Source organism: Gigantopelta aegis, chromosome 2 (genome assembly GCF_016097555.1).
Source record: "Gigantopelta aegis isolate Gae_Host chromosome 2, Gae_host_genome, whole genome shotgun sequence".
In the NCBI taxonomy this organism is placed as follows: domain Eukaryota; kingdom Metazoa; phylum Mollusca; class Gastropoda; order Neomphalida; family Peltospiridae; genus Gigantopelta; species Gigantopelta aegis.
The window spans coordinates 32,261,824-32,288,634 of record NC_054700.1 but is presented as its reverse complement, the minus strand read 5'-3'; the positions used below and the strand labels follow the sequence as shown (position 1 = coordinate 32,288,634).

Genomic DNA, 26,811 nt, shown 5'->3' with positions numbered 1-26,811 from the left:
ATCTTCTGTTCTGGAGATGGATTGGCAGCTAATGACTGTTCAGTTATGAAAAGTTCATAATGTTTGTTTTGTTTAATGACACCACTAGAGCACATTGATGTTTTAATGATCATCTATTAGAGGATGTCAAACATTTGGTAATTCTGACATACAGTCTAACAGTGGAAATCCACTGCATTTTTCCATTAGTAACAAGAAATCTTTTATATGCACCATCCCACAGACAGGATAGCACATACCATGGTCTTTGATATACCAGTCATGGTGTACTGGCTGGAACGAGAAATAGCCCAATGGGCCTACTAACAGGGATTTTTCCATTAGTTGCAATGGATCTTTTATATGCACCATCCCACAGATAGGATAAGACATACTACAGCCTTTGATATACCAGTCGTGGTGCACTGGCTGGAAATAGAAATAGCCCAGTAGGCCCATCAATGGGGATTGATCTTAGACCGACAGCGCATCTGGTGTGCACTTTACCACTAGGCAACATACATTTATAAATAAAAGTTATTGGAAGCAAAATGTTTCCTGCCACATATTAATTTGTATGTAATGTTAAACACTTAGGAGAGACATTTTTAATTACACCCAAGAAGAGGACAACACAGTGTGTTTTCCCAAACACCTCCCCATGACACCAACTACATCTAGTAGCAGTGTAGTAAACTCTGTGCTGCAGTGGGTACTGGGATGACAAAATCCACCATTGCCTCAGCTGGCACATGAACCCAGTATGGATAACCAGGCTTGTAACTGATGACATATTTCTTGAGTGAAGTACATGCATATAAATAAAATATAAACCCAGTATATATAACCAGCCTTGTAACTGATGACATATTTCTTGAGTGAAGTACATGCATATAAAACAAATATAAACCCAGTATGGACAACTGGCCTTGTAACTGATGACATATTTCTTGAGTGAAGTACATGCATATAAATCAAATATAAACCCAGTATGGATAACCGGCCTTGTAACTGATGACATATTTCTTGAGTGAAGTACATGCCTAATATAAATCACCTAATTCTAAGTCAAGTGGAGAATTCTAATGTTTCAGTGCAAGCTGTCGCAGCACATGCCAGTCATGGACACACGTTCTGGCATGTGTCAGCTCATTCTGTCTACGACAGGACCTAATTGTAATAAAGATACAACACTATATATACATGTATACTTACCAACATTTACTTCTTGGCTTCCAGAATTAGAACAATGACCTCAAATTAGGCCCACCTACGCATGCATATACATGTACATCTCATCTATACATGAATATATATATATACATGTGTGTAGATTCAAGTATGTACTATAATGTATATTTCCCGTTTTACTCAAGGACATGTACACTAGTGAACAGTAAGTGCCACACTTGATTATTTCCCCCACAGCTATATTTACCACAACTGTGTGCATTCCTGCATTCCCGGAAGCTACAAGCAGCACAGTGTCCACCAATACTGCAGCCTGGCAATCAATTATAATTACGACTGCTGTATTTCTCAGGTGCTAATGTTGGCTTTTGTGGCTTCATTAACTGTTAACCTTTTGTAATGTGATGCGTTTATATATTTTTTTCTATAGAATAGTTCTATCTGGAGCCATTAAAGGGACATACCCTAGTGTTCAAACACTAAAACATATTTTTGACTATTAAAGCGGATTTTTGATAACTGAAATCAATACTTTGCTTAGATTTTATTGTTTAGCTTATCCATTTCCGTACATTCGAGGTGTTTTTGGTCATCCTGGTGTTTTTAATATCACATAATGCATTTCTCATATTTTAAAAAAAGCATGTGCGTCTGAGAAGTAACAGTTATAGAGTCGAGTTTTCGTCTATTATTGAGAGAAATTTCACCATTTGAAAGTCAGAGACTCGTGTTTCACTAAATTGTAACTTTATCCAAATGTGTTATAGTCTTGTAGATTAACCGAACTTTGTGTGCATTTTCATGGGCTGAAACTAGGATCTGTCTCTTTAAGCCAGAGCTCTTTGAACATAATTACCAATAGCTACAAGTAGATTAATATTGCCTGAACCATGTCTAGATAGAGGCACGTTAAAAACAAATTACTCAACTCAACTCAGTATTGTAATCACACACATGTATTCAGTTCTATGTTCTTAGCTCAGCCGGTAAAGCACTTGCCTGAGGTGCTTGGGTCACAGGATCGAACCTCCCACCCCACCCCAGCAGATAAATTTGATTTTTGGGGGGTCCTATCCCAGTTAGTGTCCCACGATCAAAGCAATGTGTACTATCTAAATGACATTTCTTACACAACCATTGGTGAGAACGCCATGCGTTATTTTTGGTAACACATGGCTGGTTACACATGTACGTGTCTTAACAATTTCAAAAAATATGACTGGCTGCTCCTAGGTGATGACCAAGTCACCACTTCCATACATCCAATGAAAACCTACACAATGGAAATTGATTACATTGTGACATATAGTTAACCTGACAATCATGGGTCTGTGACGCAAAAGTTAGCTACAAGTGCAACGGCTGTAAATAACTTTTAGTTGAAAAAGATGTTTAAATTTGTTTAAAACCTGGTTTTTGAGAATATGTAAGAAATAGAATAATACATTTGTGTCCATTAGATCCCATTTATCTCACAACTTGTTGTTTTAAAATGTATCTGATGAGCGAAAGTGAGTTTGATACATTTTAAAACAACTCATTATGAAATAAATGGTATCTATAACGGCCACTCATGTAGTATTCTCTATTTAATTATAGTATATATAGGGTGGAGGGACATGCATGTACATGTGTATATATTCTATTTACTATGCGATTTGTAAATAATCGGAAAAACAAATCGATAGGGGTGATTAATTGCTCCTTTAAACTGAATTATGGGGAGCCATTTAAATTAAGATATTACTTTATTGAGCATGTAATCCTTATGTAGTAGACCGGCCTCGGTGGTGTCGTGGTTAGGCCATCAGTCTACATGCTGGTAGGTACTGGGTTCGGATCCCAGTCGAGGCATGGGATTTTTAATCCAGATACCAACTTCAAACCCTGAATGAGTGCTCCGCAAGGCTCAATGGGTAGATGTAAACCACTTGCACCGACCAGTGATCCATTATCTGGTTCAACAAAGGCCATGGTTTGTTGTATCCTGCCTGTGGGAAGCACAAATAAAAGATCCCTTGCTGCTAATCGGAAAGAGTAGCCCATGTAGTGGCGACAGCTGGTTTCCTCTCAAAATCTGTGTGGTCCTTAACCATATGTCTGACGCCATATAACCGTAAATAAAATGTGTTGAGTGCGTCGTTAAATAAAACATTTCTTTCTTTTCTTTTTTCCTTATGTAGTAGTAGTATTTTTTTAAAATTCACATGACAAGGGCAACCAACATATATACATTCTCTCTCCTTGAATTACATGTAACGGTAGTCTCCTGGGAATGATAGTTCCTCTTATATGAAGAAGTTAGTTTGTTTTGTTTAATGACACCACTAGAGCACATTGATTTATTAATCACCAGCTACTGGATGTCAAACATTTGGCATATAGTCTTACAGAGGAAACCTGCTACATTTTTTCATTAGTAGCAAGTGATCTCTTATACAGACAGGATTAGCACATACCACGGTATTTGATATGTCAGTTGTGGTGTACTGTCTGGAACGAGAAATAGCCCAATGGGCTCACTAACAGGGATCGATCCCAAACCAACTGTGCATCAAGCGAGCACTTTACCACTGGGCTATGTCTTGCCATCTGAATTACATGTAGTCTCCAGTGAGTGATGGGGAGCCTCTCGCATGACGAGGTCTAAATAATGCATTGTAGTCACAACCATTTTACAAAAGTGACAGGCTCTCAAAATGGTTTCTGCATAAAGTTACCTTGGGGAAATCAATGTAGACTCGTTTATGTACTTACAGATAACCATTTGCAGCTGTGCACCTGTTTATTTTTTTTTTAATTTTGGCAAGCTGACTTTCTGACATATACAATATATGCAGACAATCAATACATTTTTGACTGGTAATCAACAGGTAAGTAGATATTTATATGCAGACAATCAATACATTTTTGACTGGTAATCAACAGGTAAGTAGATATTTATATTTAGACAAACAATAAATTTTTAGACTGGTTATCGAAAGGTAAGTCGATATTTATATTTAGACAATCAATACAGTTTTATATGGTTATCAACAGGTAAGTAGATATTTATATGCAGACAACCAATACAGTTTTACACTGGTTATCAACAGGTAAGTAGATATTTATATGCAGACAATCAATAGTTTTAGACTGGTTATCAACAGGTAAGTAGATATTTATATGCAGACAATCAATACAGTTTTATATGGTTATCAACAGGTAAGTAGATATTTATATGCAGACAACCAATACAGTTTTAGACTGGTTAACAACAGGTAAGTAGATATTTATATGCAGACAACCAATACAGTTTTAGACTGGTAATCAACAGGTAAGTAGATATTTATATGCAGACAATCAATACAGTTTTAGACTGGTAATCAACAGGTAAGTAGATATTTATATGCAGACAATCAATAGTGCAGTAATGTTATTAACAACTAGTAAAGAGTTGTACATATTCAGAAAGAAAGAAATGTTTTATTCAACGATGCACTCAACACATTTTATTGACGGTTATATGGCGTCAGACATATGGTTATAAGGACCACACAGAGTTTGAGAGGAAACCCGCTGTCGCCACTACATGGGCTACTCTTTCCGATTAACAGCAAGGGATCTTTTATTTGCGCTTCCCACAGGTAGGATAGCACAAACCATGGCCTTTGTTGAACCAGTTATGGATGACTGGTCGGTGCAAGTGGTTTACACCTAGCCATTGAGCCTTGCGAGCACTCACTCAGGGTTTGGAGTCGGTATCTGGATTAAAAATCCCATGCCTCGACTGGGATCTGAACCCAGTACTTACCAGCCTGTAGACCGATGGCCTAACCACAATGCCACCGAGGCCGGTACATATTAAGAAATGCATTTCAAGTTATATTAATCTAATTACAGCTTAACGTTCCATTGAGTTTTAGATAAAATGTTTTGAGGTGAGCATGTCTGTACTTCATTTGGGCTTGTTTATTTTGGGCACACTTGTTGAGGCAACACCCTTTTATCTCCTTAACTTTGATGTAATCAAAAGATTGTATCACTTGAAGTGAAGTTGGTGACATAGCAAACTGAGTGTTATATTGAACAGGCTGTCGGACTAGTAAAAATATTCTGACCGACAAGTACTAGATGTTGTTTGCTTTTAGTCCTGCAGACTAATAACATATTTTTCCATTTCTGCAAATGTCATACAGCGTACTTAATCTTTCTTGTTGAATGAAAGAATGAATGATTGATTGAATTAACGAAAGAATGGATGAATGAATAAAAGAATGAATTAATGAATGAAAGGAAGGAAGGAAGGAAAGGAAAGGATAACTTATTTAATGATAACCCAGCATATGAATGAAGGAAGATAGGAAAGAAGGAAAGGATAACTTATTTAATGACAACCCAGCATATGAAGGAAGGAAGGAAGGAGAAAGGATAACTTATTTAATGACAACCCAGGAAGAGGAAGGAAGGAAGGAAGGAAGGAAGGAAGGAAGGAAGGAAGGAAGGAAGGAAGGAAGGAAGGAAGGAAGGAAGGATGGAAGGAAATGATAACTGATTTAATGACAACCCAGCCTATTATAACCTACAGCCATTTGTTTCCAACATGGTGATTTTGACACTTAACTGTAATAGGTTGAGCTGCTGCTGCCACCACACATCTGATTGAATTAGGTGTTAAACAAAGGTATATCGGGGATCAGCATCAACGCAAATTTTGTTTTAAATAAATAAATTAAGAAATAAAAATAGTAATAAAACAGTGTAACTAGCTGTGAAAGATCCTGGGAAGCAATTTGCTATGAAAGTTTCAGAGATTGCTATACAATTCTAAGACAAAACAGTAGTTGCTAATCAATTTTCAATTGACTAGAAATGTTGCTAATAAAAATTTTGTAAACAAAATTATCCATGAGATCCACACTGATAAAAAAAACACACACACTGTGACACGTACCAACAAAAGTCGGAAAGATTTCTGCCAGTCACCTCCCCCCCAATTATATTGATATGTACATTTATAAAGAAAGAACCTCACCCTAACCCTAAACCTAACCCTAACACTACAGGGTAACGGTTGGACACTTTACCCAACAGACTTTGCCGTGCAGAAGATTGCTCTCTTTAAATGATGCTAGCTGCGCGCAATCACATCAAGTTTCAAATGAAATTCATTAAAAAAAAATTATTGCAAGGCAATCAATTGGCAGCTCTCCTAAAGCTTTTCAGCCGAGTGTAGAAGGGAGCTGGAGTGATGACTCACCTTTCATGTCTCAAACCAAAATAAAATAATTAGAAACATTATCACAGAGGTTTATATCCACGTCCTTAGAAAGCAGCATTCCACTGATAAGGCAGTAAACACCACAGCCTTTGACCATGAGGCACTAGTTACTGGGCACTAGTTGAAATGGTGAAAACCCAAGTGTAAGATGATCGGTCCTCTGCCCAAGTTGACCCAACTGCACTGAGGCATATGTTTTAACTTTGAGCTACATCCCACCCCTGGGGGTAAATGAAAGTTACAGTTTGTTTTATTTTGAGAGGAAACCCAGGGCTCGAACTTAAGAATTTGTGTCCCACGGTAATTTTTAAAAGAATTGCCATCGGTGAAATGTCCCACCGACGGCTATTGTTAGCCTGCCTATGGCAATTTTATAAAAAGTGACAAATAAACATGACTGAAAGGCTATTTTGCTCTCTGTAGACATACCTGTATTTCAAATGTGCAACTGTTAAATATTGGCAGACAATGTACACCAGGTGTATACATTTTGCCATTGTTGAGGAGCTTTACCAATGGCACAAAAGTACCATCGGTGATGCTCTCTATCTACGGCAATTAATATCTCAACGACGGCAATTAATATCTCAACGACGGTAATTAATATCTCAACGACGGCAATTGCTTTCGGTGCTGTCGTTAAGTTCAAGCCCTGGAAACCTGCTACACTTTCCATTAGCAATAAGGGATCTTTTGTATATATGCACTTTCCACAGACAGGACAGCACATACCATCGCACTGGTTGGGACGGGAAAACCCCCAATTAGAGAATGGGTCAACTGAGGTGGTTCGATCCTATGATGCAAGCACCTCAGGCAAACTGCTCTACCGATTGAGCTAGATCCCGCCCCTCTGAATACATGAATAAAATTCAAGCATGATTAACCAGCATTATTTTCTTGTTGACCGGCCTCGGCTGGTAGGTACTGGGTTCGTATCCCAGTCGAGGCATGGGATTTTTAATCCAGATACTGACTCCAAACCCTGAGTGAGTGCTCCGCAAGGCTCAATGGGTAGGTATAAACCACTTGCACCGACCAGTGATCCATAACTGGTTCAACAAAGGCCATCGTTTGTGCTATCCTGCCTGTGGGAAGCGCAAATAAAAGATCCCTTGCAGCTAATCGGAAGAGTAGCCCATGTAGTGGCGACAGCGTGTTTCCTCTCAAAATCTGTGTGGTCCTTAACCATATGTCTGATGCCATATAACCGTAAATAAAATGTGTTGAGTGCGTTGTTAAATAAAACATTTCTTTCTTTCTTATTTTCTTGTTAATATAATAGCTGTACAAATTAAACAACTTTTTCATTCGATTCATTATTTCTTTCTTGTTCATGCAGTGCTCAAGCTGCCCACTGGGCTATTTCTCGTTCCAGCCAGTGCACCACAACTGGTATATCAAAGGCTGTGGTATGTGCTATCCTGTCTGTAGGACATATAAAAGATCCCTTGCTACTAATAGAAATATGTAGTGGGTTTCTTTTCTAAGACTTATATGTCAAAAATTACCAAAAGTTTAACATCCAATAGCCGATGATTAATGAAGCAATGTGCTCTAGTGGTGTAATTAAACAAAACAAAACAAACAAACAATGTTCAAACTAGACTTTCACAAGTAGTTAAAAAACAAAAACAAAACAAACAAACAAACATTGGACATTTTTTTAGTCAGACACGTATATATCTTAACTACTCTTAAAGGGACAGACCCTAGTTTCAGCCCATGAAAATGCACACACTAAGTTTAGTTAATCTACAAACATGTAACACATTTGGATAAAGTTACAATTGAGTGAAACATGAGTCTCTGACTTTGAAATGGTGAAATACCCTCTAAAAATAGACTAAAACTTGATTCCATTATAACTGTTACTTCTCAAGACACAAATGTATTTTTAAAAATATGAGAAATTAGAACAGGCATTTTGTGATATTAAAAACACCAGGATGACCAAAAACACTTTGACTGTACGGAAATGGATAATCTAAACAATAAAATCAAAGTAAAGTATGATTTTAGTATTCAAAAATGGCTCTAATAGTAAAAAATATGCCTTAGTGTTTAAAAACTAGGGTCTGTCACTTTAAAACAATGAGTATGATAATTACTTACATACAACACTCACAATAGAACTGACATCAGTACTCGGCATCAGTAACTACAAACCTGTAACACTGAATCCAAACCAGCTTCAGTACTAATAGCAGTATGGTAATTACTTAAATACAACACTCACAATGGAATTGACATCAGTACTCGGCATCAGTAACTACAAACCTGTAACACTGAATCCAAACCAGCTTCAGTACTAATAGTAGTATGATAATTACTTACATACAACACTCACAATAGAATTGACATCAGTACTCGGCATCGGTAACTACAAACCTGTAACACTGAATCCAAACCAGCTTCAGTACTAATAGTAGTATGGTAATTACTTAAATACAACACTCACAATGGAATTGACATCAGTACTCGGCATCAGTAACTACAAACCTGTAACACTGAATCCAAACCAGCTTCAGTACTGATAGTAGTATGATAATTACTTACATACAACACTCACAATAGAATTGACATCAGCACTCGGCATCAATCAACTACAAACTTGTAACACTGAATCAAAAAAAGCTTCAGTACTAATAGTAGTATGGTAATTACTTACATACAACACTCACAATAGAATTGACATCCGTACTCGGCATCAGTAACTACAAACCTGTAACACTGAATCCAAACCAGCTTCAATACTAATAGTAGTATGATAATTATTTACATACAACACTCACAATAGAATTGACATCAGTACTCGGCATCAGTAACTACAAACTTGTAACACTGAATCCAAACCAGCTTCAGTACTAATAGTAGTATGATAATTACTTACATACAACACTCACAATAGAATTGACATCAGCACTCGGCATCAGTTACTACAAACTTGTAACACTGAATCCAAAAAAGCGTCAGTACTAATAGTAGTATCGTAATTACTTAAATACAACACTCACAATAGAATTGACATCAGCACTCGGCATCAGCAACTACAAACTTGTAACACTGAATCAAAAAAAGCTTCAGTACTAATAGTAGTATGTGATAATTACTTACATACAACACTCACAATGGAATTCCAAAATGGTAAACAATGTTGTACAATTCTCTGATGCATCTTGACATGTTTAAGCAAGTACAACACACAATATTTTTTAACCTGGTAGTAAATATCCACAACACAACTTTAACATCACTGAACTCATTGAAAACATTGAACTCATGTGGCTTGTCTATAATGGCTTGATTTAAAAATAAACAGTAAACAGCAATTAACGGAATTCTTGGCACACAACTGAGCTATGGGTAAAAATTCAAATTAGCTAACACCTGTTAAAGCACTTTGATACAGACAACAATATGCCATATGTATAATAAACGTATCACCATGCAGATGAGTACTGAAATGGGGGCGTGATGTAGCTCAGTGGTAAAGTGCTCACAGTACGATGCACAGTCAGTCTAGAATCGATGCTTGTCCATTGGGCTATTTGTCATTCCAGCCAATGCACCACAACTGGTATAATCAATGGCTGTGGTATGTGCAATCGGATCCTGTTTGTAGGATGTTGCATGTAAAAGATCCCTTGCTTCTAATTGAAAAATGTACCGGGGTAGTGGGTTTTCTCTCAAAGACTATATGCCATAATACCAAAATGTTTGACATCCAATAGCCCGTGTTTTATTTAATTCATTTCAACTTATTTTCATGCTTATATCCAATTTAGGTTCAAGCATGCTGTCCTGGGCACACACCTCAGCTATCTGAGCTGTCTGTCTAAGACAGTTGGTTAGTTGTTAGTGGTTATAGTGAGAGAAAAAAGGGTGTAGTGGTCTTACACCTACCCATTGAGTCATTAAGACTCACTCTGGGTGGGAGCCAGTACCAGGCTGTGAACCAAGTACCTACCAGCCTTATGTCCGATGGCTTAACCATATGATTTATAATTCAATATGCTCTAGTGATGTTGTTGAACAAAAAAAAACCTTTTACTTGTGTTCTAAAATGAATCATCTGGGGACAAAAACAAGCATTCTGAGAGTACTGCTAAATCATTACAACGTCCCCTATCGGGCCCAATTAATTTTCATATCTCCTAAGTTCAAGGGTCATAACTCTGTGGAATATGGGTAAATTGCCATGCAAATTAAGTTTGCTCTATAACAGTACATGATAAAGCTATATATATAGACACACAATTTCAACTCAATATCTCGAGGCATTGTGAAAAAAAAATATCCTGAAAACTATGTGTGGGACACACGGACGGACAGACGGATAGACAGACAGACAAACAGACAGAGATGAAACCTATAGTACCCTCAATTAGGACAGGCATACTGCGAAAATAGTTAAAGACTCCAAATTTTATATCTTTTAAGTCTTATGGTCTCTGATAATGTCATGCATGTCAGGGGTTGGGAAAAGCCCATTTTCCCGGTCTGGGACCGATTCTCAATCTCTGAGACCGAATTTTTTTTTTTTAAATGCGTGTTTGCCGGTCCCACTTTTGTCATTCTTGTCGGTCCAAAGCACCTGTCCATTTCTACTATTGGAACAAATTCCTATCCGTCAATTGGATCAGCCTGCCCAGACATTGGTATCTTGTGCATGATTTAAAATAATAATAAATAAATAAATAAATAGTGGTCAAACTGACTGGTGTTTCAGACGTCTGTGATTTTATAGTCTGCCATAAGTCGGACTTACAATCAATCCACTGCCACTAGGCTAGACATTTGTCAAAGCCGCTGAGCTGGTCACAAGATAAAACAGACGTTAACAACAACACCATTCTTGGTGAGAAAGCTACCAAAGTATTACACTCCAATTAAAACAAAGGACCCAGAGTTTGCAACTGGTCACAATCAACACGTGTCAATGCAGTGCATGTATGTCTGATGATAATTATACCTGTAAGTAATCAGGGCATAAAATTTGTCGTTTGTCTGTCGGTTATGCAAAACCAATATCAACATAAACGATAGATCGTTCATGCAAAAGCTATAATCGTTCTTCCAAAATTCCAAACAAACATGTGTTGACTAATATTATCAATGTTTTGGAAAACTGGGTGCATTGGGAAATGCCTGACGTCTGCTTGATGATAATGTTCTAACCAGCTTTTCCTCCATCGTTCAACATGTCCAGCTATTTCTTTCATGACCACTGTAAATTTTTGTTATAAAACGCTATCTACATTAGCATGCCACAGAAATATTTACAATTTATGGAAGTTTGATGAAATTCTCAAATCCTGACGTCATGATATTAGGTGTTTGAAGCACGTCACAGAACTTTTATGGGTAGTTTCTTAGAATATTATATTATCTACCGATGCAATTTAATGACAGTGATGAAAATAAAATATGTTAACAATAATTATAGACGTGTGTCATGAAAATCTCTTTCACTGCTATTCCAAGCCAATCGGAATAAGTCGGCCGATTACGGATTTTCTGCGGAGATCCATAGCTTTTTTCAGACTGAATCGGGTCTATTAATAGCTAAAGCGATGACATTCTAGTGACTGCACCTAGTGTCAGACAAAATGACCACTAATATTAACTTTGTGACTGTTAAAGCATGTCAGTGCATAGCCTCATTTGGCTCACGTGAAAGTACCTGTGCTGCTACCATTAGATTGATTAAGTTTAAAACCCATTTTGCCTGTCACAAGAGTATATACCATGTATTATGAACATGGATCATGGTGAGCAAGATCTCGTGCCACTGTCGCAGAAAAATCATGTTCTCATTAGCATGAATAGCTAATTTCCAACAAATTAGAACTGATGTTAATACATTTTTGTTAAATTATATGGAGGTTTTAAAATGTTTGACAATATTACACTAGTTTATTAAGCCTAAATTGAAATTGGTTAAAAAAAAAATTCCCAAAAGAGGCCAACAAAGATTTTGACACCAGTAGGTAAATGTTTGTGGGTCGGTCGGGTTAAGACAAACAAACTTAATTTTATGACAGGAAATTTGATGAAGAAAAGCTATGAAAATTGCTCATCTTAGATTCTCATTTGATTATCGTTGCCCATTAACATTTTCATTTGTATTTAACTACTTAAGAAAATCATTCATGTAAACACTAAAACCACAAGAATGACATAATGGTTGCCTTAAAAATAAACATTTATGCCCTGGTAATTAAGTTTAGGTTTCTAAAGAATCCTGCATTTTTAGAAATGACAACTAATAAACTGATTTAAAAAAAAAAAAAAAAAAAAAAAAAAAATTAAAAATTAAAATTCAGGTTGTTTGTCAATGTAATGTGATTTTGAGGTTTGTTTCAGATCACATTTGAAGAGACCACAGGGAAAACAATTACATGATACATGATAAAGCTAATTACACAAATTTTCAGTTCAATATCTCAAGGCATTGTGAAAAAACCCATCAAAGTCAAATTCTTTAGTATGATAAATTTTTATTTTAAAGGTTCACTCTGTCCAAATACCATTGGGCTATTTATCGTTCCAGCCAGTACACCATGGCTGGTAGGGGTACAACGATACGGTCAAAACTGTATTGCAATATATTGCAATATAAGAAAATGTATTGCAATATAGTTGATATTATTTAAATTGAATATTTAGGGGTTTGTTTTTTTAATGAAAGCAGAAGGCATAAACTTTTTAATAATCTTTATTAGTTTCAGCTGTCAGGCTAAATGTTTTAGGCCATTTTTTTTTTTTTTAACACAATACTAGTCTACTTGCTAGGACACCAGTATGACGGTGTCAAACTATTTATAAATTGTCACATTCGGAAATCATTACTATCAGGGCTTTTCCATTGCTGCTTGCTTGACACGGAAATGTACGTACTCAGTGACAATGTTTCAGCAGATCAACCGAACCAGAGGTTATTGGCCAAGGTGTTTTGAATGATCGGCTGAAGTATTCCGAGTTCAGGGAAAAACAGCGAAGTGCGATTCTCACTTGTTCATTTATTTATTTCAAGATGACAGCCGTAGCCCTATTCCAACGTAAATGAACAATGAATAGTAATGTGTAAATAACAAAACATTTATTTGTAATTATCGTTAACTGGTTATTTTATTGGACTTTTAAAATGTTTTGTTTAGAAGTTAGAATCACGTATAACCGACCTATCACTTCGTATGCCAACAAGTAAGCCAACTACGCTTGATGTGATTGTTACATTTCCTGTCATCACCAATTATTAAAATGATGGGTTTTTTGTTTGTTTGCCTATTTCAAGTCAAATAAGATACAAGGAAAAAATAGCATGTAAAAATCACTGTACACAAAACTGTACCATGGTTGGTATCAAGCTGATCAATTATTGCGGTATACTGGTTTATCGTTGCAGCACTAACGGCTGGTATATCAAAGATCGTGGTATGTGCTATCCTGTCTGTAAACATGTAGCACATTTGCTCTCAGACTATATATAGATATATCAAAATTACAAAATGTTTGACATCCAGTAGCCAATGGTTAATAAATCAATGTGCTCTAGTGGTGTGGTTAAACAAAACAAAGTAACTGTCAGGCGAAACATAGCCCAGTTCACCAGATGCGCGGTCAGACTAGGATAGATCCCTGTCGGTGGGCCTATTTGATTACTTCTCGTTCCAGCCAGTGTACTAAGGCTGGTATATCAAACGTTGTAGTATGTGCTATCCTGTCTATGCGATGGTGCATATAAAAGATCCCTTGCTACTAATGAAAATATGTAGTGTGTGTGTGTGTGCGCGTGCATGTGAAATTTTATCGATAACTAATAAACATTGAATACACATTACATGATTTTGGTGTAAAAATTCAACTTTTTTCATATTTGTTTTGGACCCAAACATTGACATACTTATTTGAGTTCATCTTAAGCCGTACACATCTTAAAATATACTAGTAACAAGTTAAAATCAGATAAACTTGTACCATTGGTCTGATAGTGGAAATGTGACCAAACATTTTGAGTCATTGTGGAATCGTAACAGTGTGCTCACGATCCCGTGTTGAAATAATCCTGATATGAAATAGCCACAGCTTAAATGTGCTAAGCTCACAGGTGTTGTTAACCAAACATTCTAGTCTGATACATCTGCCGTCAAACTCTGCTCATGGCAGATGTATTGGAATATATAATGACATTCTGTTAGAATCCTAAAAAATGCGCTAACTCAGTGCCCTGATATAGTGTGGGTGGGGAATTGTCCCTTTGATACCCTCATTTCCAAAAGGGTGTCACGGCCCCTATAGCTGCCATTTGGCTGCCGAGTGACAGGAGTTTTGAATACATTAATAATTTTGTATTTATTTTAGTATTGCACATGATCTTTTTGTTGTCATTTTAAAACATACATCTATACATCAGATAGAAGAACTGATAAAGAAATAAAAAAGATAAAACTTAAAGAACCAACTTTAGTTTTAATGATATGAATTTAATATGTAATAAGGGAAGAATAAATAATGAATGGGAAACTGCATACAAAGCTCGGCTCTAGGTAGCACCTTAAATTCATATGAGTAAAGAGAAAGAGTTCGACCTGTACCCCTCTATATCAAAGGCTCTATAGACTAACCCTAACCTTATACCTAAAACTACCCTAGCCATTGAAAGGGGGGTACGGGTCGAACTCATGCAAAGTAAAGATGGGTTCGAAGGTCAGGGTAGGCCTAAATCAATGTTATACCCAAAAGTCAAATGGTGTGTTTGTCCATTTAAAGGGACATAGTTTTTAAGCACTAAGGCATATTTTTTACTATGAGTGCCGTCTTTGATAACTAAAATCATACTTTACTTAAATTGTATTATTTAGATTATCCATTTCCATACATTCCAAGTGTTTTTGGTCATCCATTTCTCATTTAAAAACGCATGTGCATTTGAGAAGTAACAGTTATGGAGTCGAGTTTTAGTCTATTTTTAGAGGGTATTTCACCATTTCAAACTCAGAGACTCACGTTTCATTAAGTTGTAACTATATCCAAATGTGTTACAGGTTTGTTGATTAACTAAACTTAGTGTGCATTTTCATGGTCTGAAACTAGTGTCTGTTCCTTTAAATGTTTGAAACGTCTTATTTTGTTCTGAATTAAAGTTAATTAATATATTTGTCTGTTTCCTAACTTATTCCTTTTGCATTACTTTTCTTGAGCCATTTAACTGGCGCGTATCAACCGTTATATTTCATTTGCTGTCAGTGTTCCGGACTTGCTCAGTCACTGCCATCACTGTCAGTGTCGGTGTCATATCAGTTTCAGTTTGCGTGTCACTTCAGTAGACAGAAAGTATTTTCTACTTACGTATTCTCTGCTGAAGACTTCGCTTTTCTGCATTTGCATTGTCAGCTTGACACTTATCCGCTTTGTCTGGCGATGCCTGACTCATTATTCAATTTTAATTGCTTATTTATTGTTATTCATGCAATCTGGAACCCTACTAACAGACGCCGCCATATTTTGCACATGACTGTTATCACGTGACTTCATCGATTTTGTTGGTAAACACGAACACGTCGTAACCTATGACCTTAGCCTCAGGCTTAGGTTCCATTCATCGTACATAACCTTCAAGAGTGAGAAGTGGGTTTTAAAGCTATCCTCTGGCGTAGGAAGCGGGAGGGGGTGGGTTCCAAGGGAAGGGGGCATGTGCCCCCCCCCCCCCCACACTTTTCAGATATTTTGCTTTATACATGTATTTGCTTTTTAATAGTATAAAAGTGAGGGAATAGGTCTCCGTTATATCGAATACTAGTTATTACTTATATCGTAGGCTTATATAAATTAATAATATATAGTCACCTTTTATAATACTTTTAATTTCTATTTTTCATTCAGTGGCACAGTCAGAAATTAAGGAGGCCACCATTAGTTACTGAAAAAAAAGTGTTGTCATCGTGACTAGTGTCTATTTTGTGATATAATTGCTGATTGACTACAACACAAACTTTAGATGTTTAGAATTATTAAATAACTTTGATGGCATGTTATACATCTCCCTGTTGGTGCATTTTCTGTGGGTCCAAAATGGCGGACATTTGTTTATGTTTTGATTAAGTACTAAATTTCAAATAACTCATCCACCTGGTGAGGTTAACCATCAAAAAATTACCTATTTTAACAAAACCTGTTGGGTTAGCATACAACAGACAGTTTTATCTTATGAATAGACATTTTTATCTTAAATGTTTAAACATCTGCAGTTGGCCTCAACTGTAAAAGTATATTAAAATGTTGGTAATATCAGTCACTGTATTTTTGAACTGGACCATATACATAATATAATGTATATTATCAGGGGCGGATCCATGATTTTTTTAGGGAAGGTTGCAATGTTTAAAAAGGGCAGCTATAGTACACTCATAGTGTAGATGCAATGTAGAAAACGAGCACCCAACAAAGTCAAAATTACATAATAAACTTCTGCAAAGACATCCAGCTGACATAACCCCACTAATTTTATTATTTTTACATTGTATGTATTTACCTGTTTTTCCAGGCATTTTAAAATGTTGTGAGGGGTGCACTCCCTAAAACCCTTCCTTTGTTTCCGTGGTTGATTATTATATATGTATTATGCTATATAATGTCAAAAGACTTTAATATAATTAATTTATAGAACTTGTAAAAAGGGATATACTGAAACAGAATTCATGTACCATATACTTGAGGCAAGTGAGTGGTCCTTTTTTGGCATTGAAAAAAAAAATTGGGACTATTTTAATAACAATTTAGTGGAAATATTTATAAGGTAAATGCTACGGGCTATTGGCATGCTGCAAACGGGCAGAAGTCAGCGTGAAGTGGCCAACACCTTCAATGTTTCGAAGTCAGTGATTAGCAGACTATGGAACAGGTACCAACAAACCTAAAATGTTGACGAACGACCCCGTTCAGGTCGTCCCAGGGCAACGACAGGAGTACAGGATCGATTCATCCGTAACCAGGCTCTAAGAAATCAAGCTCAAACGGCAAATCAAATTGTTGCAAACCTTCATCAGGCTACTGGTGTCCGAGTTACGGGTTAGACGATTAGAAATCATCTTCATGCTCGACGGCCCCAGGTTGTGCCTATCTTGACAAATCGTCACATTGCCCACAGACGTGAATGGTGTAGGGAGCGTCAGAACTGGGGTATTCGTCGTTGGTCACGTGTCATGTTTTCAGATGAGTCCCTATTCACTTTGGACTTCCTTGACAGGCGTCAACTTTCAAATTTCACTTCTGACCCCAATCATCCTTCAAGATCTTTGGTGGACATACAACCTACTGTAATACTGAACTACCGGTTGTAATGTTTGCCCAATTAATTCACTATTATTATATAACCATTCCCCACAGCTAATGTACCTTACAATTTTGGCAATTGTAAATTCTTATTAGAGTTCCACTACTTTTTTCGAAGAGTATATATATATATATATATATATATATATATATATATATATATATATATAATTTTCCGTAATAGTAGAACAAACAGAAACTAGCTACCGCGTGTCCAGATACCCATTTTATTCTACCAATCTCAATACCGATGATATAAATCTGAACAATATGACAAAGGCTCATTATGTGTCAGATCTACTATCGAGACCAAGTCAGAATGTCAATAAGATCCGATTTCAGATTTCAGGGTCTTGTGCAACACGGACAGGATGACACAACTGGCGCGTGTGCAATGGGTAGGTTTCGGGGCTTGAACCCTCTTGTTCAAGCAAATTAAAATTGTTAAACAAAATTTCAATATATTTTTGGGGGTAGCATGTCTCGACATCTCTATATAAACTACCTTCGCCACAGTCTAGAATAACTGTCTTGTTAAAATTCCTGCACACGCGCCTGATTTGATAAACTAGTTGTGAAGCACTGGCTGAAATTCAAGAGTAGCTTAAATATTTGTTTAATATACAATTTTTGACATGCGAGACTGCGTGGTGCCTTGGTGGTAATGGTGAGCAAGTGTACAGGTGCGTGGTGAGTGGTCTCTCTCTCTCTCTCTCTCTCTCTCTCTCTCTCTCTCTCTCTCTCTCTCTCTCTCTCTCTCTCTCAATCTCTCTCTCTCTCTCTCTTTTTCTGTCTCTCTCAATCTCTTTTTCTTTGTGTCTCTCTCTCTCTCTCTCTCTCTCTCTCTCTCTCTCTCTCTCTCTCTCTCTCTCTCTCTCTCTCTCTCTCTCTGTGTTTTAGCTAATGCATGCACATAAAAATAACAATGGATTATTCCACTGCTGCATGAATGTTTTTTGTATGTGTTCTGTCAACGGAGTTCCGTTGTCAGTATTGTTTTAAGTGAGTTTGTAAAAAAAGAAGAAGTGCAAATTACATCTCAAATCCTGACATCAAGACTTAAATGATGCAATAATGGTCCCAGGATTACTGCAATAAACACTTGAACACATTGCTATAAGCACTACGATGAGTTTTCTTGCGTGAGATGTCAACAATGTGCATCGCCTGTTTTAGTAACCGCTTTTACTTTTTTCTTATTTTAATATTAGTTTTTAACCAACATAGAACATTCTACTTTGTTATCTGTACAATTACAATTGTTTCTGGTAAAATGTTAAAGGTTTGTGGAACATTTTATGATGACATTTTCTAGATTTATTTTTTTTTGGTTTTCGTGTGCAATTAACTGATGTTTGTCGTTATCAAGTTATTCAAATATGCGACATAATTTGTATTAATTTAATGCTAACCGGTTCTGTGCAGCCGAATAATATGCAAATAATCGATGTATGCTATAAACCGATATGCAATAAGTGGATTCGACTATATATATATATAATATATATATATATATATATATATATATATATAAATGTATGTATGTATGTCTCTGTGTGTGTGTGTGTGTGTGTGTGTGTGTGTATATATATATTTATTATTATTATTATTATTATTATAAAATGCAAACAGCTAGAAAATCAATTTTACAATGAGTCAATCAATAATGAAAACAACTTCATTGTCGATTGTAGGCTATGTTCATGACGAGTACCATTGGTAAGGCAGGATGTGCATGCACACCTTTCGCGAACACCCGATACCACCACACGTTTTGACAGCGATTCGCGAGAGCATGCCATCACACCTATATGTTTCACTGAACTCTTTCCTATATATGTTTTGATTTATTAAACAGACTGGGAAGTGGAAGTCCTCCTGAAGGCGGCGCGAGAAGGATGTAACGTCCTGTAAAGTATCTCTCGGAGAGTGGCAGTCCTCGCGAAGGCGGCACGATGTGATGTCCTGTAAAGGATCTCAAGAAGAGTGGCAGTCCTCATGTAGACAAGAGAACTGATCGAGATTCAGAGAAGCCACGTTAAAGTTTGTCTTGTTGAACGACACCACCAGACATTTATTAATGATCGGCTATTGGATATCAAACATTGTGGTAATTTTGACAAATTATTTTAGAAGAAACCCGCACCAAGGGATCTTTTCCGATTATTCCAAAATGCCTTCAACTTGTGGAGAGATTTTGATTAAGGAAAACGGGTTTGTCTTTCACATTCGCTAAGAATAGATATTTAACGTCAACTGCCTAACGCCTATGCACGTGTGTGTGTGCGTGCGTGTGCGTGTATATGTATGTGTGTGTATGTGTGTGTGTGTGTGTGTATATATATATATATATATATATATATATATATATGTATGTGTGTGTGTGTGTATGTGTGTGTGTGTGTGTGTGTGTGTGTGTGTGTGTGTGAAATGCTATGCGAGTCGTTGTAGTAGGTTCGAATCTTGCAAACGGACACTGTGATTTTAAATATTTTATATGCGGGGGTTTTTTACAGACAGGAAATATATATGCATACATGATATGCATATATACCATTGATAGCCTTTAGTTTGGTACACTGGATGGGAAGAAGAAAAACCGTCACTGGACTCAGAACATGTTGTTTATCCTACAACATATAGCAACTCTTGAGAAATCTTTACTAACGAGTTAGCCACGAGGACAATTCCGTGCAGACACGTCATACTTATGGAGTGTTGGTACGAAATAGTAGACAGGAGCTGTTTGAATATATGCATCAGGGGAGCTGGATTTAAATTTGTGAGATTTAAGGTTTTATAATCCAAAACTATGCCTGAGTGAGAAGATGTTTTCGCTTGTTATATTCGTTTTCAAGAAACTCGTAAGATATGGTATCTATAAGCCATTCATGTAGCCTACGTAGTATTCCCTATATTATCCATTCGTTAAATACTGTCTTTTGGGAGCACTTCCAAGCACCATACATTTTTGTTCAATCATGCAAATATATAACCCGGGTATGGATCATAGTCTAAGATATCAAAATCGTCCTTGTAGATTTCTTGAATCTTTGTCAGTATAGCTGATGGAACACTCGACCAAGTGTTTTTCAGTGATAGCCTCCATCGTTTTCGTTGATTGACGACGCTTGGCAAAGCTTCACTGTATTGTTTGAGTGCCTCTTGGGTGACCACCTCTATATTTATATCATTAGGAAGTAAGGCATCAACAGCAGGAGGTGAAGAGTCCATTGGAAGAAATCCTTTTAATTCAAACATTCGCCACAGCCGCGTTACCAACAGGTCGACATTAACGCACGCCCGATTGACGAAATGTTCCGACGACATAAATCCTTGATGGACCAAATCTCGTATCAACCTTTCCCCCCAGTCAGTTTCGCGAAATCTGTGTACAAGTTCAGTTAAACCAGATTTGTTGAGGGTGTACTCGACGTCTCTTGAAAATGTTTCTTCTTTCCCGATGACGTCGTACCTGATTCCACACGGGTGGCAGCGATTGGTTATAGGCGACACGTGATCGTGTTGATTCAAGTGGTTCGTTTCCGGATTGGACAACATACTGGATGAACTCCACGAAAGTGACGTCATTTCCGCACAGACGTGAACGTTTTGTGGCAGACGGTCGGAATCGTTTCACAATTTCAACACCAAGATCGTTCCACATGTCTGGAAGATAAAGTTTTTCTAAATAAACAGAGTAAAGTCGCGAATACGGATCTCGGACAAATAAAACGTTAAATGAAGTGTCCAAGTAGCCATGTCCTTCGTGAAAAATATCCAGCGTTTCAAAATGGCGCATCTTCGTATGATGGACGTAGAATTTTCGCATTTGGAAGGGGTTCTTGAGATAGCCTGGGAACAAATCTTGATTGAGATATCGGTAAACGCTTGTCCATATGGTCGTTCCACTTTTTGGCACGTGACAGAATGCTAATTTTAGCGGACGAAATACAACAATGGCTAGCGTAAACCAGCTAACCGCTTCTCGCGGCCTCTTGCAGGCCTCCTGCGCATGCTCACGTCTGTGTTCCATTTGTACCTGCACGTCTGATGATGAATACGTCGGGTGCGGATCCTGCAATATGAAATAATTCAATTGTGGTTTGAAAAGGCAAACACAAACACAAACACAATATTTACACCTTACCCATATATATATGTGTGTGTGTGTGTGCGCGCGCGCGTATGTGTGTGGTAATAGTTTTCCGTCCATCCCATAAAAAGAAAATCCCAACTCTACACTACCCGCCTTTCACACTTACTTTTTAACTTATTTTGTAACAAGGCAACCATATACACCATGGGGCACGGAGTCTCTCCATATGCATTCCTTATCTTTTATCATGAAGTCATGATGGTCAAATAAAAAACCCTGTTAAATTGACTCTCGACAGATCCAAAGGAAAAACTGTTCTATTAGAGTTTTAAATCGTAGAATGGCTTAGTGGTAAGCCCCTATTCCACATATTATATACTTTAAAGTATACTAATAAAATAGCCTTTACAGCATTCGATTAGACCTACCTTAAGTGATGGAGACCAGCTATTACTGCTGAACACGTTTTCCCCTGAGGAAAAACAAATCGCCAAATTTAAATAGATATATTTTTCTCTCCAGTATATAAAACACATACATATCACATAAATAACACCTTAGCCATTGTTTGTTCCTAAGTACATAAATTATATATAAAAGAAAATAAACGAATTGCTAGGGAAGACTAGTTACCTGCAATGCATGGCTTTCCAAATATGGTATTAGTTCAGAAATGAATCCAGCATTTTGTTTTTCGGAAAGGGGTGTATTTATACATACATAATAGGCACCGGTCAGTTTTCCCTAAATGGGTCATAAATTGACTTCGTTAATTAAAGCACATGCAGCGCTTAGGGGGAGGTTCCCCACCCCCATCACCTTCTCTGGATTCGGCATTCCTTCTAACAAATGATTAAGGTACAAGATCCTCTAATATTACCGTATTGTACTTCGTCCAAAAGTTTTATTGTTACTTCAAATAGTTGTTTTTTCACGTTTACGTAGTCATTACAATGTAGTCTGAGTTATAATTACTCAAAAATCGGCTTGACACTTCACTGCCAAAGATTTTCAAAATCTCATTTGGAAATGAGCAAATGCTTGTGTTTGTGATTTGTAAACTGACGTGTTCTGAATTATCACATATCATGGCAATTCTTCAATTGCTTGTGTTTATAATAATACAAGGTACAAATCCCTGTCTTATATCCTTAAAGGTCTACTTAAGTTTCTGACACGCGACAAACTCACACCTTAGGACTCTGTGGTGAGCTTCAGTAGACACCAGGAATCCAGGACCCTGTTTTACGAAACGATCTTATCTCTAAAATCACCGTAAGTGCATAATTACCGTAGGTATTTAATGAGATCCTAAGACAACAAATACAACCCTTGCAATTAAGAAAATGTCCATGGCAAAAGAAACTGCCATTGAAAAAACGTGCCATGGAGAATTAAAAACTTAACGGCAATCTCAACTGCATTGTCGATTGCCGTGGGTAATTGTAGGAGTTGAAATAACACACTGGATGTACAGAGATGAATAGTCTAGGCAAGAATTCATAAGTTTTAAACAGTAATACCATACTCAGTTTTTAGAGAGTTGTGTACCTTTAAAATGACTGGAATTAGTTGCGTGCTATAGTTAGTCACTATGCTTAATGTTCTGTAGGATTAAAAACAAACGCAAAATAGTCACGACAGTTTAAAACATGCTTACGGCTGATAAATACACGGGTGGAAGCAATGGTGGGAAAAGGTAAGCTACAATTTAAAACACAAACATGCTTACGACTGATATATACACAGAGTGGAAGCAATGGTGGGGAAAGGTAAGCTACAGTTTAAAACATGCTTAGGACTGATATGCACACGGGTGGAAGCAATGTGGGGAATGGTAAGCCACAGTTTAAAACATGTTTAGGACTGATATATACACCGGTGGAAGCAATGGTGGGGAATGGTAAGCTATAGTTTGAAACATGCTTAGGACTGATATGCACACGGGTGGAAGCAATGGTGGGGAAAGGTAAGCTACAGTTTAAAACACAAACATGCTTACGGCTGATAAATACACGGGTGGAAGCAATGGTGGGGAATGGTAAGCTACAGTTTAAAACACAAACATGCTTAGGACTGATATATACACGGGTGGAAGCAATGGTGGGGAAAGGTAAGCCACAGTTTAAAACACAAACATGCTTTCGACTGATATATACAAGAGTGGACGCAATGGTGGGGAAAGGTAAGCTACAGTTTAAAACATGCTTACGACTGATATATACACGGGTGGAAGCAATGGTGGGGAAAGGTAAGCTACAGTTTAAAACACAAACATTCTTACGACTGATATATACACGGGTGGAAGCAATGGTGGGGAAAGGTAAGCTACAGTTTAAAACACAAACATGCTTAGGACTGATATGCACACGGGTGGAAGCAATGGTGTGGAATGGTAAGCTACAGTTTAAAACATTCTTAGGACTGATATATACACGGGTGGAAGCAATGGTGGGGAAAGGTAAGCCGCAGTTTAAAACACAAACATGCTTACGACTGAGATACACAAGGATGAAGGCAATGGTGAGGAATGGTAAGCTCGCCATTACAAAGTGTCGTAGACGAAGACGCGCAAGACGTCGTCGTATTGCGGACACGTGCATGTGAAACATCCCGGCTGTCACTGTCGTGGTGGTGGACATCAACTGAAATGAGCTGTCCAGTCTCACCGGTAGGCGTATTTTACAAATAATGAAATAGTTCTCAGTATATTTTAATAAAGTGATGGTACTATTAGTGGTTTGCTGGTCTGTAGCTCACCTATACACATACGAAAACGTTTCATGTATCTTTAAACACATTCTCAAGAAACAAAAATGATATGCATGCCATAAAAATGCGTGAATAAGAGATCAAAGAAAAAGGGGGAAAACCCTGAAGTAGCGGGTTTCCTCTAAAACTATATGTCAAAATTACCAAATGTCACAATCGTCAGCCAATGAAAAATTATAAATCAGTGTGCTCTAGTGGTGTCGTTAAACAAAAGAAACCTTAACTTTTCTGTTTATGAGTCGGCCGAACCACATAACCACCTTACAACCGCACTACACTTTGCAGTGTATCTCCTACCCCGAATTCCAGTTCGTTTTAAAAAAACATATTACAGACATGGACATGCCGTTAGTTAACCTTACCTCTTAACCGGGATATAATAAATGCAGGTCTCTTGTTAAAACATTCCTGTACATATTAATCGACCGAACCTGATAAACATGTTCGACAGACATTATGTATATAATGACAGCTTTTGAAGGTCGCGTTGTATGAAGCTGTGATATCATATCAATAGCCGTCTTGTATTTATTAGTAACTTGCCACACGTGCTTCATTGTGAAGGAACCAAAAAGGAAAGAAGAAAGATTTCGAAAAACATTATATAACACATTTTAATTATGGTTTTACGGTGTCAGATATATGGTTAAGGACCACCTTTTGATTAGCAGTGACGGATGTTTTAAATGCACCACCCACCACAAATAGGATAAAGTGGTGTAGCATGTGTGTGTGTGTGGGGGAGGGGGGGGGGGGCACGATGTCCATGCCCCCAATCAGTTGTTTTTTTGTTTTTGTTTTTTTATACATCGCCTTAGAATCTGCTGGACTTTGATATTATGTGTCTACTCCCGCCCTTAAAAACCTGAATCCGATTGAGTTTTTTCTCGTTCCAACCACTACACCACAATTGGCCAAAGGCCGTGGTATGTGCTTTCCTGTCTGTGGGAAACACACACACACACACACACACACACACACACACACACACACACACACCATGGGCGTACATAGGATTTTGAAAAGGGGGGTTCCAAAATAGATTGCAGAGATATTGGGCATATATTTCTATGTTGAGTAAATATAATAATGTCAGATATCAATGTCAGATATATTAAATTATTAAAAAAGCGATTTCAGGGGGGGGGGGGGGTTCGGTCGAACCCATCGAACCCCCCTATGTACGCCCATGCACACACACACATACAGAGAGAGAGAGAGAGAGAGAGAGAGAGAGAGAGAGAGAGAGAGAGAGAGAGAGAGAGACAGAGAGAGAGAGAGAGAGAGAGAGAGAGAGAGAGAGAGAGAGAGAGAGAGAGAGAGAGAGAGAGAGAGAGAGAGAGAGAGAGACAGATAGCTGAGTTCAATGCTGTTATAATGTTTCAAGAGCTGAAGTTGGTTCGATATTCAACATTCAAAATTCAATATTGAATATTGCTCTGACAGAACAACATTCAACATTCATTTGTTTTCTGAATTATACAACATTCTTCAAAATCTACGATACAAATTTAAATGTATGTCCTATGACAATAATATGATGAATCGAGGGTGGCTTAGGGATATAAAATAATCTAGTGAGGCTCGGAAATAAAGCACAGAGCTAAGTCTCGCCGAACTCTACAAAATGATTATATAGCAAAAGAATCAACAACAAACGCACGCGTCTGAAACTAAACATAGAATGATTATATGATAAACAGGTGTTCAGTAGTGCATATACCACCGATATATAACACATACTGGGTGGCTCAGGGGCAACTTTCACGATAACGCCCTGTCAAACTATATGAAACACAGTATAGATACACCACACTCGTTTACCGGAACACAATTCTGGAACTAAACATAGAAAGTTTATCAAATTCGACCTCCCTCGTAACGACGTTACTAACGTACACTTTTCTTTTATCAAGTCTCAATAGGTCTGGTCTACCATGAATAGTTAATAGTTAAGATTACAATCCGTTACTATTATTGATATCGGGGAATTTCCAATGACGTCATATCTATACAAACATTTATGTTGGGTACAAAGTTTTTGTTAGAGGAGTATGAACGGTGTAACACATTTTACCTACAAGTATACATCTAACAGTGCTGTCGGGGATCTAGTAGGACACTCCAGTATTAGTGACGTTGGACTTAGTAGACAATAACCATAGCGATGAGT

At 37.3% G+C, this 26,811-nt stretch overlaps 2 protein-coding genes across 2 annotated transcripts in view; both read right to left on the bottom strand.

Annotated features, from left to right (window-relative positions):
* LOC121383853 (anoctamin-8-like) overlaps positions 1-15,924 on the bottom strand; it is a 44,069-nt gene extending 28,145 nt beyond the window's left edge. Inside the window, exon 1 of the mRNA XM_041513954.1 lies at positions 15,785-15,924. Coding sequence (XP_041369888.1) covers positions 15,785-15,869 — 85 coding nt within the window. The 5' untranslated portion in view covers positions 15,870-15,924. The remainder of the gene's footprint in view (positions 1-15,784) is intronic.
* Positions 15,925-21,052: 5,128 nt separating this feature from the next.
* Positions 21,053-24,505, bottom strand: LOC121377790 (carbohydrate sulfotransferase 9-like). The gene is made up of 3 exons (XM_041505885.1): positions 24,361-24,505; positions 22,295-22,338; positions 21,053-21,845 (listed from the first exon to the last, which is right to left on the bottom strand). Exons 1-3 carry the CDS (start codon positions 24,476-24,478, stop codon positions 21,168-21,170), a joined length of 840 nt encoding a protein of 279 aa, XP_041361819.1. The 5' UTR covers positions 24,479-24,505; the 3' UTR covers positions 21,053-21,167.
* Positions 24,506-26,811: the final 2,306 nt, after the last annotated feature.